The 18,078-nt window shown below is 40.3% G+C and overlaps 1 protein-coding gene across 4 annotated transcripts in view; it reads right to left on the bottom strand.

Annotated features, from left to right (window-relative positions):
* The window catches only part of SRBD1 (S1 RNA binding domain 1), a 222,113-nt gene extending 205,595 nt beyond the window's left edge, over positions 1-16,518 (bottom strand). For 2 of the 4 annotated variants that reach the window (XM_009442416.4, XM_024354336.3), the window contains exons 1-4: positions 16,351-16,518; positions 10,499-10,578; positions 7,048-7,228; positions 4,590-4,976 (exon numbers count right to left, since the gene is read on the bottom strand). In XM_009442416.4, coding sequence (XP_009440691.3) covers positions 4,590-4,976; positions 7,048-7,228; positions 10,499-10,578 — 648 coding nt within the window. In that variant the 5' untranslated portion in view covers positions 16,351-16,518. The remainder of the gene's footprint in view (positions 1-4,589; positions 4,977-7,047; positions 7,229-10,498; positions 10,579-16,350) is intronic. The other 2 variants (XM_063789122.1, XM_063789123.1) reach the window with 1 other exon arrangement.
* Between the last annotated feature and the right edge of the window lie 1,560 nt (positions 16,519-18,078).

Genomic DNA, 18,078 nt, shown 5'->3' with positions numbered 1-18,078 from the left:
ATAAAGTTCCCTCTACTTTAATCCTTATACAAAAAGACTGAAGTAACTTCATTTTATCTGTTATTTTTCTATTTTTCTGTCTCCCTCTCTCCACCTTACAAGGAAAGCAATCCACTTTCTGTTGTTTCTGCTTTCATTAGTCCTATCTATAAAACCACCTCCCCTGCTTAATTCATTAGAACACTTATCCTATTTTATGAAATGAAGTGTTGCTTGATTCTAGAATCATAAACCCAACAGAGATCTTTAAACTAAACTTGTAATTTTGTCGTTTTGACAAGCCTAAAACTAAATCAAGTGTTGACTATATAGTTCTGCCTCTCCAAACAAGACAGTGATGTTCCTGAAAAAAATCTGTAGTTTTCAGAGTTGAGAAATACACCTTGAACGGAAAAAAACAGAGGACCAAGTTATCATCGTGGCCAAGGCCATGGGGAATAGTACACAAAATAAAGGAAATATAAATGACATTTCCACATGTTCAACTAGTAATACTTAATAATTTCCATACAATTGAGTTTCAAAACCATTCCTTGCTAACTAGATAACTATTCAGGATTTCCCCCAAAGAATTTGGACATACATTTTGTGGCAGATAATATGCATATTACAGGTATTTTGTTGAGTCTGATCCTTATCCAAATGTTCAGGACTTTTCTGATTTTCTGGCTTGGTATTACTTGACTCTCATTCTTGTCAGTTCCCTCTTTTTCCAACATCTACCCCTGTTCTCAACCATGTTTACAAGCAGGAATACAGTTTTAAGACAAAATTACTTTCTCTCCGACAAAGTTTCTCCTGTTTACGGAGAAATTTTAAAAGTATAGGAAAGGAAATCCACATATACCACAATAATTGTCTGTAAAATTCAAGTTAAAATTAAGGAAGGATAATTGCAACTGGTTAAATAAAAAGAACCCAAACATGTAAAATTCACACGTAATAGTTTCCCAGGCAATTTCCCTAAACCCACCAGGAAAATGCTGAGCTTAATAATTGCCATCGGATTGCTCAGCAAAGGTGGCAGCGTCCCAAAAACCACTTCCCAATTCACAGGCAAGGAGTGCCCAGATTCTCAGAGAATAGCCTTTCAGCTGTCAAAATTCACTTCAAAAAAGGAAGAGGAAAAAAAATTGCTTGGAATTAAAAGGAAAATCTAGTATGCCTATAATTTTCAAAATATTTTATAAGAGGGCAAAAGGCCATAAAATAGTTCTTGTGCCTTTAAATGAGACAACTTGCTTCCAAGTCACTATTCCCACAACACAACAAAGGACATTACTGCTACTAGCTTACAAATAAAACTTTTCTTTCTTTACTTTTCCTTTGTCACTCACCTTCTGGCAGCTGGGCACCTATTGCTCATCATACACTTGTCCCTCCTCATTCTATTCAGCAAGTAATCTTGCCTTTCTCTTGGAATGTATTTTCCAAAAGGCTTTGTTTAGCTGCTATTTTAGTGACATTACAGAACGCATTAGTGAACCCAGATATTCATTCCTAACCAAACATTAAAAGTCTAGGTTAACGGATTGCAGAACAAATTTTCTTCTCTCAAAGCTCTGAAATCACCTTTAGTTATACCTATTAGAGAAATGATGCAAACTAGAAACTAAATTCTACAAATACTTTGAGTCAATTCTCAGTAATTTCTCAGCAAGTTTTAACTTTAAGATGGTTTTTCTGAACAAACAAAACTGTTTTCTGTCTATTCTACTCCTATCCATAAAGGATTTTTTGATGGTTAACCCATTGCATCTACTAATCCATCATGATAATGTATTAAACAAATGTAAAGTGCCTAGTACAGAGCCGAGCTCATAACAAGTCATCTATAAATAAATGGTAAGTATTATGATCCCTTGTCAATTAAAGATCTGTAAACCAACACCTTAAGGTATTATGGTAAAAGAAACCTAAGTAAATATTTGTCAACAATGGCTAATCATCACCTAGATTTATAAATTTACATTCTAAAGCTGAACCCTGAAGTAGACATCTTCTGGCCCAGAAATGCCCTCCTTTTCTCAGAGAACACCCCCCCACAACCCTAACACACACACACACACACACACACACAACCCTAACACACACACCCACACCCACACCCCTAAAACACACACACACACACACACACACACACACACACACACAGCCCTGGCAGCCATATTTCTAAAATACAGTGAGGCCTCAGCACCCCAGGCACTGGACCAGAGATGGATACCTGACCCAAATTCAGCCAATCAGACTTTCTTCTTAAAATTTGGAACTGGAGGCTGAGTGCAGTGGCTTACACCTGTAATCCCTGCACTTTGGGAGAAAGAGGTGGGCGGATCACCAGGTCAGAAGACGGAGACCATTCTGGCTAACATGGTGAAACCCTGTCTCTACTAAAAATACAAAAAATTAGCCAGGTGTGGTGGCACATGCCTGTGGTTCCAGCTACTCAGGAGGCTGAGGCAGGAGAATCGCTTGAACCTGGGAGGCAGAGGTTGCAGTGAGCCAAGATCGCGCCACTGTACTTCAGCCTGGGCGACAGAGTGAGACTCTGTCTCACAAAAAAAAAAAAAAAAATGTGGAACTGGAATACAGAAGCGACTGGTTAGTCTACGTAACTAATAAAACTAATGGCAAATAAACTAGGGAGCTGTCATTTTCTATCCTCTGTAAAGAAGCAAGAAAATCTTATCTGCTGAGAAAATAATAACTCAAACAGAGAAGCAGCAGAAATTGGTGATTATAAGACACCAGATAGAGAGAAAACTAACAGCACCTTCTCTGAGTCCTCACAGTTTCCAATTTCTGGTTCAAGTCCTTTGGGAGACTTGACCACATTCTGTCCCTTTTGTTCTTTGAAAGGTCCCTATGTCCTTGGTGAAAAACTCTTTTCTACTTAAGCTCATTATAAAGAGCTTATATACTTGTAACCTAGAGACAAAAGGTTAAGGCAGGGCCATTTTCTGCATCTCTTTCCCTGTAACAGAGGGTGGGAAGCAGAGTCATAGAATAAGTAGCTCTTAACTATGAATAACTTATTACCAAGTCTCAAAGACCAGAGACTTCACAGTCTAAAACTTCTTAACTTCCTCCTGCACACTGCCAACTACCAGAGGTGGATCTATGTCAACAACGGAAATAAGCTTAAAAAGCATTAGAAAAGGAAAAGAGAAGGGAAGTGGTACATGTCCACCTGCCTCTGTAGGCCTGGTCTGGAACCAAGAACTTTAAGAAAGGCTTCAGGGTGAATCTGATGCAGGTAGTCCATGGACCACACTTTAAAACACTGCCTTCTAGGTATAAATGAACAAAGAAAAAGAAGGCACAGAAAGGAGCCTAATTATACTCTGTTTTTCCAAGATACCTTGGACTATTCATTCAGGAACAAGGTAAGAGGAAAAGCTGTAAAGCAACATTCTATTCCTTAGTGCACCAAAGAGAAGAAAAATCATGATTAAAAATTACCAGTGACAGGCCAGGCGTGGTGGCTCATGCCTATAATCCCAGCACTTTGGGAGGCCGAGGTGGGCAGATCACGAGGCAGGCAGATCGAGACCATCCTGGCTAACACGGTGAAACCCTGTCTCTACTAAAAATACGAAAAATTAGCCGGGCGTGGTGGCAGGTGCCTGTAGTTCCAGCTACTCGGGAGGCTGAGGCAGGAGAATGGCATGAACCCGGGAGGTGGAGCTGACAGTGAGCACCACTGCATTCTAGCCTGGGCGACAGAGCAAGACACCGTCTCAAAAAAAAAAAAAAAAAATTACATTTTACTAAGAGGTAATAGAAAAGGCAGCATGGGTACAAAGACATTTGTGACACACAGGCAGTCCCGGATTGAGAAGTGGAATCAGGATCCAGCAGAGGCCCTCGGCTCTACAGCCATAATCATAGCAAGGGAAAGAGTACACAATAGAATCACATGGGACAGATAACAGGGAGGGAAGTCACCCCCATCTACCCTGAGAGGCACTACCATAATTTAGTCTAAAATGGTCCCAGAATGTGCTGGGATAGACAAAAGCTCACTAGCTACTCTTCGGGTCTCTAATACTGTCCCCAAAGCCAGCCAAAAAAACTGGGAGAAATCTGATTTCCCCTGTAGTAAGACATATAATTCTGGCATCTCAAGTTGGAATTCTTACAGAATTTCCTTTCAAAAATCGCTAGGCCTTGTTGTAGTACATTACAACATTATACTAAGGGTTAAATAGATGTATGAACAGCCAGTGACCTAATCACCTATACTGCTTTTATAGGAAAATACAGTCCAAGTTCAAAGCAAAAACTTAACAGTGAACCTGTGGGGGCCCAACCAGTTGGTACAATCTGTCTATAGAGTTTATGTTCACTAAAACACCATAGCAAAGGCCAAGAGAGGCCACACATCTTAGCTGAAGAACTGATGATTAGCTACAACACAAAACAGTGTACCCAAGAAAGTCACAAGTAGGAAAGCCTCCAGAAATCACTGGCAAAACTGAAGAGAGAATTGAAAACCCCCAGCCCTTCCCTTAGACAGTACAACCCCTATGCTAGTCAAAAAGAAAGCACTCAAAACAACTAAAGTGACAGAAAAAGGCTGCACATACCTGTACCATGTCCCAATTCATTTCCACCTCCTCTTTAATATTATTGGCATTTGCTGGAAACTTGACAGGCTGCCCCTGAGGACATGTTTCAGTCTTGATTTTCTTTAAAGGGGACTGACCAAACGTAAAGTCATCGTCATTCTCTTCCTTCTTGCATGTACCTCCCCACACAGTGCTTGTGGATGGTGTCTCTGAACTACTACTCTCACCCTCTAAGTTGCTGGCTTTGCTGGTTTCTTCATCAACTTTCAGCTTTTTAGTCCTTCGAACTGTATGTGGCTGCGCTGCACATTTCTGTTTTGTCTTGGCTGTTTTCAGAGTCTGTACAGTATCCAATTTATTTTTTCTGTCTTCCAAAGCAGTATCAGCAATAGCCACAGAGCTATTCTATCAAACCACAAAGAAAACATACGAGAATTAGAAGATAAAAAGCAATTTCCTGGGACTATTACTCACAAATAAAAGTGAACAAATTATTGATACACACAATAACTTGGAAGAATCTCAAGGAAATTATGTTGAGTGGGAAAAAAAGCCAATCTCAAAGTTACATACTATATGAATACATTTATATAACATTCCTGAACAGATTAGAGGTTGGCAAGGGTCAGAGATGATGGGGGGAGGTGGGTGTGGCTATAAAAGGGCAACACTAGGCATCTTTGTGGTGATGGAACTTTTCTGTCATGGTAGATACACAAACCTACATGTGCGATAAAATTGCACAGAACCAAGTACATACATATACATACACATGAATGAATACAAGTAAAACTGGAGAAATCTAAATAAGATCAGTGGATTTTATCAATGTCAGTATCTCGGTTGTGACATCTTACTATAGATTTGCAAGATGCTACCATTCGGGAAAAAATGGATAAAGAGTACATGGAATTCCTCTATTATTTCTTCCCATTGCATGTCAACTATTTAGAAATAAGCAGTTTAATTTTTAAAAATGAGTAAAGGATAGGTCTACACATGCCAGAAAACCAAGATTAAAACTTGCTATCAAAGTCAACCACTTAGCCGACAGAAAAGTAACACTCATTCACTCATACAACTCAACAGGCTACACATGCCACCAATTTCTGCTGAAGAGTAGAGGATAGAACACAGAATGACAGCAGGCTAATGTCAGGCATTTTTCTTTAACAAGAGTCTGCACAGCAGCCCACACAGGTGTCTAGGGACTACACTCTGCACTGCCACTGCCCCCCAATCCAAGTGACAGCTCAAGTGTGAAGAAATGAGACTTGGCACCCATCTTGGCACTGGGGATAGTGTAAATAAGATAAAGACCCTACCCCTAAGCTGGTCTGTTCTCCGTTACCTAAATGATGCAGATGGCACAAACATGAACAATTCCCAAACTAAATTTTAGTCAAAATTCTATCTTCTCTTTTATCAAGTATTTTTTCCAGAATCACTATTAAAAATATTTAGAACTACAATAAAGAGCACCTCCACCTGAATGCCAACCTGCCACCACCACCATCTGAACTTGAAAATAATGAACATTAGAGAGCCCTCTGAGTATTAAATTTTTTGCCCAAAATAGAACGGATCAGAGCAGAGACATAAAGATAAAATAACTCCCAGGCCTAAAAGAGTTGATAACCTAATCAAATGAATTGACATATCTAAAGAAAGTGTCAATCATAAAGGGTGTTGTCAGCCACTGTCTTAGCTTCAAGCTATTAAAACATTCAATTGTGATTGTGACAAGCATAATGCCTAGACCACAGTGGACATTCAATAAACTCAAATGAATGGATTTATCTCATCATCCTATTCTGAGTCCATGCTCATCAAGTAAATTTCTGATTACTACTTAATTCCCTATTCAGATTAGCCTCCAAGGAGAACGAAATGCTGGCCATAAGAATTTCAAGTCCTTAAGATTATTATTTTAAACTATTAAATATTAAACCAGCACTCTGGTTGTATTTATCTCTCTTGTGAACACAACTGATGTAAAAACACCCAAGAGAGATATATCTGTTCCCAAAATGTTGACAAAATCATGTTCCTAACTTAGAAACCCAGTTCCATCACTTACTATCTGTACACCGTAAGCAAGTCACTTAACATCTTTCTTCAGCTTTCTCATCTATAAAATCAGCATAAAAGCACTTGCCTCAATGGTTGTTATAAAGATTAAGATCATTTAAATGAAATGTTGAGCACATTGCCTGGCTAATGGTAAGCACTCAACTATTTGCTAATGCCACCATCATTACCAGCACTACCATACGCAGACCAACTCCTAGGAGAGGGAAAAGGGAATAGACAAAGAAACACAGTACAGACCCAAAAATTAAGACCCATGGTAGGGGATGCCATTGCTGGCAGTTTTTGTCATTTACATGCCTTGTCCTACTCTGTAGAATAAGAAAATAACATCACCAATCAGGAAGACATTACAGAGTTCCCTCTATCCAGCTGTAGCACCTACCAGCTCCTCCTTAACAACAACGACTTCTGAGCCATCACTGATCTGTGGGGCATTCTTCTTCACCCGAGGCATCCTCTTTGGTTTGGATTCCTTGGGAGGGGGCTGTTTACGGCTTCTGGGAACTTTCTTTTGGGGCTCCCAGGCACTATCTTCCTTGTCATCTTCTTCAGAGGCAGATGATCTAGAAGTAAATCAACAGAATAATCTCCAGGAAAAATAAAAGCAAATGTCAAAGGTAAAAAAGAGATGCAAGATTCTTGAAAAAATGATAAAGTAGGAGGTGTTTAATATAAAATGGAGTGATTGAGTACAGGCTGTGAACAGTTATTGCTAAGAATTGAACCAACAGAGTTGATGACGGACCAGTATAAAAATACCCCAGTATGCTGTAAATCACAGCTCTGTCTCTCCATTCTCTTCTCACCTAACTGACAAAGACATACACACATTCATTCAAGACATAGAAAATCATTTATTACCTTAAGTAATTTACTGGGTCATGTCAAACTATAGTCAATGTGAGCTTTTCAATTTTAACAGTGAAAAGCACTTAAATAAGTTCCCAACTACTAATCAAATTCATTTAAATTGTATTAAGTTATTCAAATCAATGAAAGGATTGAGAAATGGCTCTAGGAAACACCCTAAATTACATTAAAAGCCAGCACCAAGACCCTTCCAACTGCTTTAATTAACCCTTTTTTCCTTTCACAGAATGGATTTCTTTCCTGATTAGATTGGATCAGGTGCGACTATAGCACTTTTCTAACAACGAAGAATCAAACTCACAGCAAGAGCAGAGAAAAAGCAGCCATGGGAACTCTTTTAAAGGACCATCATGCTCCTGCCAACCCAGTTAATTCCATTTCTACTCTAATGTAAAAGGTCAATATTAGTGAGACTTCCTTTACTGAGATGAGTGAATAGGGAAGTCTGGGTTTTTTAATGTTAAGTTCTTCCTGGGGGCAAAAACCTGACTGGATGACTTCTTAGCTAAATTATGCTCTAGAAGAGAATAATTATGATAGGTCAAACTACTGGTGTTCTCTTCAGAGGTGCCACTAAGCCTGGTAAGCAAAAACAAACAATCAAACAAAAAACAGGAATAATCAGAATAACATAACAGCAGTGGAACTGAAAGAAACTATAATTAGAACACCAATGAAATAGAAAACTAGGGTTCCACTCCTCATACTATCATCAAACTGAGCAGGATGACTTCTTCCCTCCTTAGTCTCATCACCTATCAACCAGGATTACTGACTAACCCTATTTCACAAAGGAATATCACCAAGATTAAAGGCCCTTTAGTTATTATGAACAAAACACAAGCACAGATACCGTTGTGTTATACATGATATAGTTCTAAGGCAGCTAGTCAACTCTCCTTCCCAATCACTTGAGCTCTCAGGAGCATCTGGCACTCACCCCTTAGAGCATATCCCTTACATACAGGAACCCCACCCCTTGGTTTTCATACTACTTCTTGGCAGCTTCTCTTTAGCCCCTTTGACTCCTCTTCTCCCTAACCTCTAAATGTTGGAATCCCTCGAGGCTTAGTCCTCAGCCCTCTATGCTCTCTTGCCAGGTAATCTTGTATTTTCTCGATAGAGGAATCTATATTTTATTTTTATTTATTTATTTAGAGACAGAGTCTCCCTCTGTCACACAGACTGGAGTGCAGTGACGTGATCTCGGTTCACTGCAACCTCCACCTCCTGGGTTCAAGTGATTCTCACGTCTCAGTCCCCCAGGTAGCTGGGATTACAGGCACGTGCCACCATGCCTGGCTAATTTTTGTATTTTTAGTAGAGCCGGGTTTCACTATGATGGCCAGGCTAGTCTCGGACTCCTGGCCTCAAGTGATCAGCCCGACGTGGCCTCCCAAAGCACTGGGATTACAGGTGTGAGCCACCACACCCAGCTGGGAATCTCAATTTTATATAGTATCTCCAACTCGACCTTCCCCACTTGAGCTCAAGACTTGTATATCCACTTTCACCTGAATGTCCAGCAATCACATCAAACTTACCAAGTCCAAAACTGAATTCCTGATTCCACCACTCTCACACCTGTTTCTCTTCCAGTCTTTCCAAAATGTCTGTCATTCTTTCATACCCCAAATCCAATCCACCACCATGTCCTGTCCACTCTACCTTCAAAATATATCCCAAATTAGACCATTTCTCATCACTTTCACGTCTAGAATCCTATGCTTCTACAATAATCTCCTTAACTCATTTCCCCTACTTCCAGTTTTGCCCCCTATAGTCTATTCTCCACCAAGAAACCAGAATATTTTACAAATATAAACCAGGTCATGTAACATCCCAACCCAAAACCCTCCAGTGGCCTCCCAACCCACTTCAAATAAAATTCTAATACCAGGGAAGATCAAGTTACTGTATAAAATTGAGATTTTTATATTGAGCCATAAGACAAGATCAGCTACTAACAGGGAGGGGAGAGGGGAAGGGGGGTGGGGGAGGGGGAGGGCTTAGAATTAAGCCTTGAGGAATTCCAACATTTAGAGGTTGGTGAGAAGAGAAGTTAAAGGGACTAAGGAGAAGGATCTAAGCCTATTAGATCCAGATCCTACTCATTACAATCTCATTTCTTACTACTCTCTGCCTCATGTCTCTAGACTGGCCACACTGGTCTTCTTGCTGTTCCCTGAACACACCAAACTTATTCCTGCCTCAGGGTCTTTGCACTTGCTGCTTTCTCTATTTGGAACACCCATCCCCAAGATCTTTGCAAGCTGCACCCCCAAATCTCATCTAGATCTCTTGCCACATCTTCCACAATAACTTTCTGACTACTCTATCCAAAATGCCCCCCTACTGCAACCACTCAGTATGCTCTCTATCCCCTGCCCTGTTTTATTTTTCTTTATAGTACTTATTACTATAAATATTACCAGTCATTTACTTAACAAATATCTTCAGAGCACCTAATATGACTCTAAAGCAGAGATTCTCAACTGGGGATATCTAGCAATGTCTAGAGACATTTTTAATTGTTATAACTTAGCAGGAAGCTATTGGCATCCAGTGGGTAGAGGCCAAGGATGCTGCTAAAAATCCTACAAGAAAAAAGATAGCCCCCACAACAAAGAATTGTCTTGCACACAATGTCAGTAGTGCAGAGGTTGAAAAATCCTGCTCTAAAGCAATATATAAAACTCTATGCTCTCATGGAGCTTATATTCTAGTGTAAATATTATGTTATATATTTAGTTGGTTACTTTCTCTCTCCTTTCGATACTTTATTAGCAACACTAGACAGAACCTGGAACACAGCATGAGTTCAACAAATACTTGTTGCATGAATGAATAAGAAAAGTTTTTTCTACCCACATCACTTAAGGAGTTAGAAAGTGACAGAATGCATTACTCCTTATTAAAATATTCATCATTCCCCTACCCACATATTAAACCAGTATGCTTACAACTCAGAGAATGAAGAAAATTCATCTTTCAGTACCACACCCTGGACCTGTACTTTTGCTCTTCTTGGCAATGATGACATCTAGAAGAAACAGAAAATAAAATCAGCAACACTTGAATATTCTGATCACTTTATTTGGCTACAAGTAATGGGTCATTCAAAACTAACATTTCATAGGAAAAAAACAAAAACAATGATGTTTATTCACAAGCCCAAACATCAGTTTCCTCTGCTATGTAGCTGCCAATTAAAAGAGTAGCTGGCTGGGCACCATGGCTCATGCCTGTAATCCCAGCACTTTGGGAGGCCAAGGAGGGCGGATCACCTGAAGTCAGGAGTTCGAGACCAGCCTGGCCAACATGGTGAAACTCAGCCTCTACTAAAAATAGAGAAATTAGCCAGGTGTGGTCGTGGGCGCCTGAAATCCCAGCTACTGGGGAGGCTGAGGCAGAAGAATCACTTGAACCCAGGAGGTGGAGGTTGCAGAGAGCTGAGATTGCATAATTGCACTCCAGCCTGGGCAAGAGAGAGAGACTCGGTCTCAAAAAAAAAAAAAAAAAAAAAAGAGTAGCTAACAGCCTTCCAATGGTTTAAAACTCTTAAGAGTATGGGCCATCTTTTAAAAAATATAAACTCCTACAGGGTGACACCTGTAGGAAAATTGTGTGCTTCATTTTTTAAGAATTGTGTGCTTAAGTATTCTGTGTTATTTTATGGTAATAATATCAGGCAGCCACTTACAAAGTCCTTTATTAAACTATATCTCAAAGACAGAAACATTTTTTTCCTATTCTTTTTTTTTTTTTTTTTTTTTTTTTTTTTGAGACAGAGTTTTGCTCTTGCTGTCCAAGCTGGAGTGCAATGGCACGATCTTGGCTCACCACAACTTCCGCCTCCTGGGTTCAAGCGATTCTCCTGCCTTAGCCTCCCTAGTAGCTGGGATTATAGGCATGCGCCAACACACCCGGCTAATTTTGTATTTTTTAGTAGAGACAGCATTTCTCCATGTTGGTCAGGCTGGTCTTGAACTCCCGACCTCAGGTGATCTGCCCACCTCGGCCTCCCAAAGTGCTGGGATTACAGGCATGAGTCACTGTGCCCGGCCTATTCTATATATTCTTAATGAATAAAGTAGAGGTCTCTCTACAAAGTTGGCAATGAAATAAATGATGCTGATTGACTGAGTAAGCAGCCAGGTTATTCTTAAAACAAGATAATCATTCCCTTATAATAAAAGTTCATTAAACTTAAATAAAATGATTAATCACTATGTGACTAAAAACTATTTACCAAATTCGAAGGCCAAGCTGTAAAAAAAAAGTTAAGACAAATAACCAGAGACATCACACAATACAGGAAAGCAAATAAAATTACTTTAGCTGTTAAGATTAATTAGCTGTTAAAATTAATTAATAAAGGACTTTATAAGTGGCTGCCTGATATTATTACCATAAAACCATCAAACTATAAGGACTACACTAGACTCTGACATGTTTGGAACGCTTTAAACAAGTTTCTGACCCAGTCATATGTTATAATGCCTCTGGTTCTAACATCCGCTTAGAAGAGGAAATAATCTCTCATGGAAATACTAAAGGGGTTGTCCCAAAAGGGAATATGTTCTCCCAGCAGCTATAGCTCAACTCAGTCCAGTAAGTACACAATGATTGGGCAAAATAGTACTCAGAGGGAACCAAAACAACAACAGGAAAGCAGTCTGCAGGAAGTAGACAGGATAATCTTCCATCTTTCCCTTCACTCTCTTTTTGGCATATTAGGTTATAAAGATCATCCTTTCTCAAATTAGTATTTTTTAAACATTGATGATGAAAGAACAGGTAATTGTGATTTTTACATTATGTGTATCTTACCACAACAAAATAAGAATGGAGGAAGTTAGTGTATGACAAGGGTGGCATTTCAAATCAGGGCAGGGTAAAAATGGATTATTCAATAAATGGTATTGAGACAACTAGCTATTCCTCTAGAAGAAAAAAAGGAGTTTAATTCCTACCTCCACACCATTAACAAAAATTTATTCCCCAATAACTAATAGTTTAAAATGTACAAATTAAAACTATAAAAGAACTAAGAAATAAAGGTGATTCTTTTCATACTCTTGAGGGGAGATGGGGAAATGGAGGTTTTCCTAAATATGACTCCTCAAAATTCCAAAACCAAAAAGACTAACAAATTGCAACACATAAAAATTAAAATCCCAAGCCAGTAGTGGGAGCATATGAGAACCAAACCAATTTACCCTGCAGTATTCTAAAAAAAAAAAATTCATATGAAGCAGTAGCTGATACCTTTGGAATTAAAGGTGAAAGGGGTTACGGCTGTGTATAAACTGACAAAGGAATATCTCTAAGTGTCCTACCTCACTTCATGCTATTAGGCAACTGCCCCAGGAAAAAGACTGTAAGTTTATTCTCTGGAGAAGGTATTAATGAAACAGTCTAGACTGTGGGCATGGGAACCATACAGACTGAATGCTAAAGGCAGAGAACCCTAGTCTTCCGCCACTAAGTTCCTAAAATACTGCCCTCTAGGAAGGAGAATGGGAAGGCTTTTCTCTGGAGAATCTAACCAGTCCAAGAGTAAAAACTTGAAGGCTTCCCATCAAACAACCCACCCAGATCACCTTACAATCACTCCTACCACCACATTCTACAATATGCCTGAATTCAGAATATTCCCACACAGACTACCATATACTAATTCTATCTCCACACTTCAGCCTTAACAGAAATGTGTTTAAAATAGGGACAGGCAAACCCTTGGCAGGCTTATGTTTTTGCTTAACCATTATCCTTAAAGAAGGCTCCCCTAAATCAAATATTTCCAACTGCCTCTTTATAAGGCACCCCGAAAGCAATATACCATGGAAAGATGAGTAAGTTGTAATATTTCTTTTCACAAATGTTAAAAATATCAATGTAAAAGGAAAGGTGGGAAAGCAGAATCTGCATGAACACACAAGCCAATTTCAAGCAGATCAGATTTAGAAAGAATATATACAAAAGCTGAAGACCTGGAAATTATGTCTTTAAAACTACCTACGACAGGTACACCCCCAGGAGTATGTATTCTCCAGTTTAAACACCAATATTCTTGAGGCCTGTTTCTCCATCTCCACTACTCCCATATCCTCTTACTTTGTGTCATAAAACTTGTTAGATTAACCAAAACCTCATCCATCTCCACGGTTTTACATACCGATGTCACCTACTTATTAACAATCCTAATCCCTCCATCCCAAACCGTGCCTTTAACATTCAGATTTCTATAATAAACTGCCTGTCTCTGAAACTATTTAGATGTCTCACAGTTAACTTAACACATCCACAATGGAACTCTTGATGACCATTTCTTGCTCTAAAACCTGTTCCTATTCCAGTCCTTCCCATCTCAATAAGTGGCACCCACCTATTTGCTAAGCCAGAACCTTGAAAAAAAAAATTTTTTTTTTTTTTTTGAGACGGTCTCACTCTGTCACCCAGCCTGGAGTGATCTCAGCTCACTGCAACCTCTGCCTCCCAGGTTCAAGCAATTCTCCTGCCTTAGCCTCCTAAGTAACTGGGATTACAGGCGTGTACCACCACACCCAACTAATTTTTCTATTTTTGGTAGAGACGGGGTTCATCACGTTGGCCAGGCTGGTCTGGAACTCCTGACCTCAGGTGATCTGCCTGCCTCGGCCTCCCAAAGTGCTGGGATTACAGGAGCCACGGCGCCTGGCCAGAAAATTCTTTAACAGCTTCATTGACATATAATTGACATGCAATACACTGCACATGTTTAAAGTGTGCAAATTTGATGTTTTGACATATGTATACATATCACTACAATCAAGAAAATGAACACATTATCATCCTCCAAAGTTCCATTTGCTAAGTCAAAATGTTACAAATCTTTTTTCCTTTCATCTCACATATCCAGACTATTAGTAAGTCACATAAGATCCTCCTCCAAAATGTCTTGAATCTCCACGATCTTCAGTGAGCCTTTAGTCCTCAACCTCCCTCACTTGAACTACCACACTCGCCTCTTAACTGCCCTCCCTACTTCCACTCTTGCCCCTGCAACTCATTCTCCACTTATCAACTCAAGATCATTTAGAATATGCTTTAGAAACAACGAATTACTTCCCACCCCATCCTTCACTTAGAATCAAGCCACATTTTTATGAGGCCTTTGAAAAGGCCCTGTCGGACTGAGCCCTGCTCACCTTTCTCACCACCTTTACTACTTGCTGGAGCTCCTCAGCTCTTGTCACAACATTCTTTCCCACCTCAGGTTCTCTCTGCCTGAAGTATTCTTCCCCCTGCTTGTCAACTGGCTGGCTCCTTGCATCCCTTAGATCTTAACATTTCAGGCCTAAAATAGGTTTCTCAATTATATTTTAAAAGGAGCCTATTTACTTCCTGTATACAGTAGGTTATAACATAATCTGTAATTATTTTTATTTTACTTGTTTATTGCTTGCACTGCTGTCAAGAGAGTAAATACCATGAAAGAAGGAAATACATGTGCCTTATTCACTTCCATATCATAGAACCTAGCACTTAACAGATGCCCTACAACTATTAAATGAACATAATATGTACAAATATGGTCTCTACAGAGGAATATACATTTATTTTCCACCACTCTTAGGCAATGCCACACATTGCACTCATCTCTTTCTGAAGAAGTGATGGCACATAAGAATATTCCTATTCTTCAATGACTTGGGATTTTTCCCTCCTTTCAAACTATCTTAATCATTGTGGGCACATGAGCATATTCCAAACCAATAATTTGGAGGTTGCTATGATGTTACTAAGGGAAGAGCCACTAAACTAGGACGACTGCAAATCAGGACAAAGGGGCAAAAGGACGTGCACACTAACAAATACTAAATTAAAATTGGAAAAAAAAATTTAAATTCAAGAAGGCAAACAAAGGAGGACAATTTCTTAAGAAGCACCTAAACAAGTTTCCATGAAGGACCAACAGAGTGCTTGAATATTAGCAGATTCCCAAGTCACAAAAACAAAATACTAGAGCTGAAAGAACCTGACATCAGACAGTCCCGCTATATTCAGAAATCTGAGACCCAATGAGGTGAAACAGTTTACTCAAAGGGGAAAGATATGTGGCAACGGACTATAGCCCAGTGCCCGGAACACCAAGACTAGCCTGGTTTCCCATTCCACACACAATATGTTAATGACATGTCACGTGAGGGGTTCGAGGAAAGTTGACTAGAGAGTTCCCAATTCATTCCTTTCCTCCGGTTACTGAGCGCCTCCTACATGCCAGGCGCACTACAGAAGGTGCAGTTGATTCAGACAGGGCCACCATGACCGTGAAAAGGGTGCTTCCTCTCCCACCTCCGATAATTTTAGGTATAAAAACAATCCAGGTAAATTAGCCGGGCGTGATGACGGGCGCCTGTAGCCCCAGCTACTCGGGAGGCTGAGGCAGGCGAATGGCGTGAATCCGGGAGGCGGAGCTTGCAGTGAGCCGAGATCGCTCCACTACACTCCAGCCTGGGCGACAGAGGGAGACTCCGTCTCAAAAAAAAAAAGCAGGTTTGCCCAGGCTTTTCTATGTCTGTTATGCGCTAAGAGCTGCAGCAATTTGGCTGAAAAGAGGTGTCACGAGGTAGCTAGGAGGGGTTTTCGGGTGGTCGGTTGTGAGAGACCGCTGACAGTAAAATGTAATGAACTTCTCACTTTTAAAAAAGGGGTGTTATTGCCCAAATGAGCGCTCAGAACTTTTTTAATGGCCCCAAAGATCCCGGAGCCCGGACGCCGGGCTCTTGAGAACCCGCAAGACGACCGCCAAGGCGCACGCACAGCTCACCTTCCCGCCCGGCACGTCAGAAGACCCGAGATTCCGTGAGTGCCACCGCACCTTCCGGTTCCCGCCGGAAGTTTTTCAAACGCCAGAAGGTCCGCCTCGCTTCTTCCGGACCAAGTTAGCCACAGACCTCCAAGGCGCGGCGCTACCGAACGGGGCGGAGCCAGGCTGGACGGAGGCGGGGCTAGAGCGAGGATCCCGAGGGAGCGCCGGGGTGGGGCTGGTTCGTAGAAATGAAAAATGACTTTTTTTTTTAAGTGTTATTTACCAAGGACACTAAACTCTTAAGCCCACAGATACAGCCAAATAAATTAGATTATAAAAGTAGGGAAATAAGACTGCTGTTGTCTACATTCGAATTTAGCAGATCAAAACCCCATGGATTTGTTTTAGAAAATTCTAAAAAGCAGCTTTCCACTGCTAATGACTTATTTCCAGGGACTCTGAGTACTGAAGAGCCTAGCAAGTTATTGAAATGACCTGTGAACGTGCCTTGTTGCAGATCTACCGGAAGTGAGCATAGATTTTACTGGATAATTTTTGTGATTGGGGGGGAAAAAAAAGGATTCTTTCTAAATTTAGTAAATCTAATCTTCTATATCTGAGATTGTTGGCCAGGAAAGATCAGTTTCCGAGATTGTTTAGGGATTTTTTTTTCCTTTTAATTAGCACAGTCGTATGTTGCCTTTAGTGATGGTTCCAGAAGGCCTAGAATTGTCTGCTACAATCACAGTCTCCTTCACAATTTATGGTCCTGAAGAAATACTAGAGAACACCTTACCTTTCAGGATTGTGGGAAGAGAAACCAGATCATAGAAATCAACAACAATAATGTACTATTTACTATTCACCTACTTTTGATGTTGCATTTGCTACGCAGGTTTATGGTAAGGGGTTGTCTTGGTCAATTTTCTGCTGCTGTAACCAAATACCACAGACTGGTAGATTTATAAAGAAAGAGATTTGTTTGGCTTGTAGTTCTGAAGGCTGGGAAGTCCAAGACAGAGGGCATTATTGTTGTGTCAAAATATGATGGAGGGCATCATACTGGGGTAGGGGTGGGGGAGGCATGTGAACCCAATTGACTCCCGAAATAACTAACCCTCCTGTGATAATGGAATTAACTCATTCATGACCTAATCATTTCCTAAAGGTCCCACCTCTTCATACTATTACAATGACAAGTTTCAACTTGAATTTTTGAAGGGGACATTCAAATCATTGCAGACGTAGTAAGGGTAAAGGTGAACTAATATACTGCAAAGTCTTTTGACATAAGTCCTGCCCTGGAGGAATTTACGACCAAGAGTAGGAACCAGATACAGCCAGAGGAAACAGACACCCAAGCAAAACAGTCTAGCTTCAAGGGTTGGGTATGCAGGTAGTAGCCTCACTACAGTGAGGAGGAGAGTAAGAGTGGGCCAGCAAAGCCTTGAAACTTGACTTTCCTCTCCCCACAAGGGATTTTTGCCTTACAGCTGGGGAAGAAAAAAAAAATCACAAAAATAAATAGCCTGTTAAGATTTTAGACATCAGACATCTGGGGAAAATAAAATCTGAAGCAGGTTCTCTAAAATTAAAGTATGTAGGTAGTGGCCTACTCTAAAGGCCAGTAAGGACTGTCCAGAGAATATTTCCCTTGGAATTCTACAAGAGAGCCACTCCCACTACACGCTGTCAAGGAAAATTTGTAATCACTTAAGTATAAAACAGGCCCTCCCACAAAAACTG

This window comes from Pan troglodytes, chromosome 12 (assembly GCF_028858775.2).
Source record: "Pan troglodytes isolate AG18354 chromosome 12, NHGRI_mPanTro3-v2.0_pri, whole genome shotgun sequence".
NCBI lineage: Eukaryota > Metazoa > Chordata > Mammalia > Primates > Hominidae > Pan > Pan troglodytes.
Note: the sequence above shows the minus strand (reverse complement) of the source record. Positions and strands in the feature narration are given on the sequence as shown.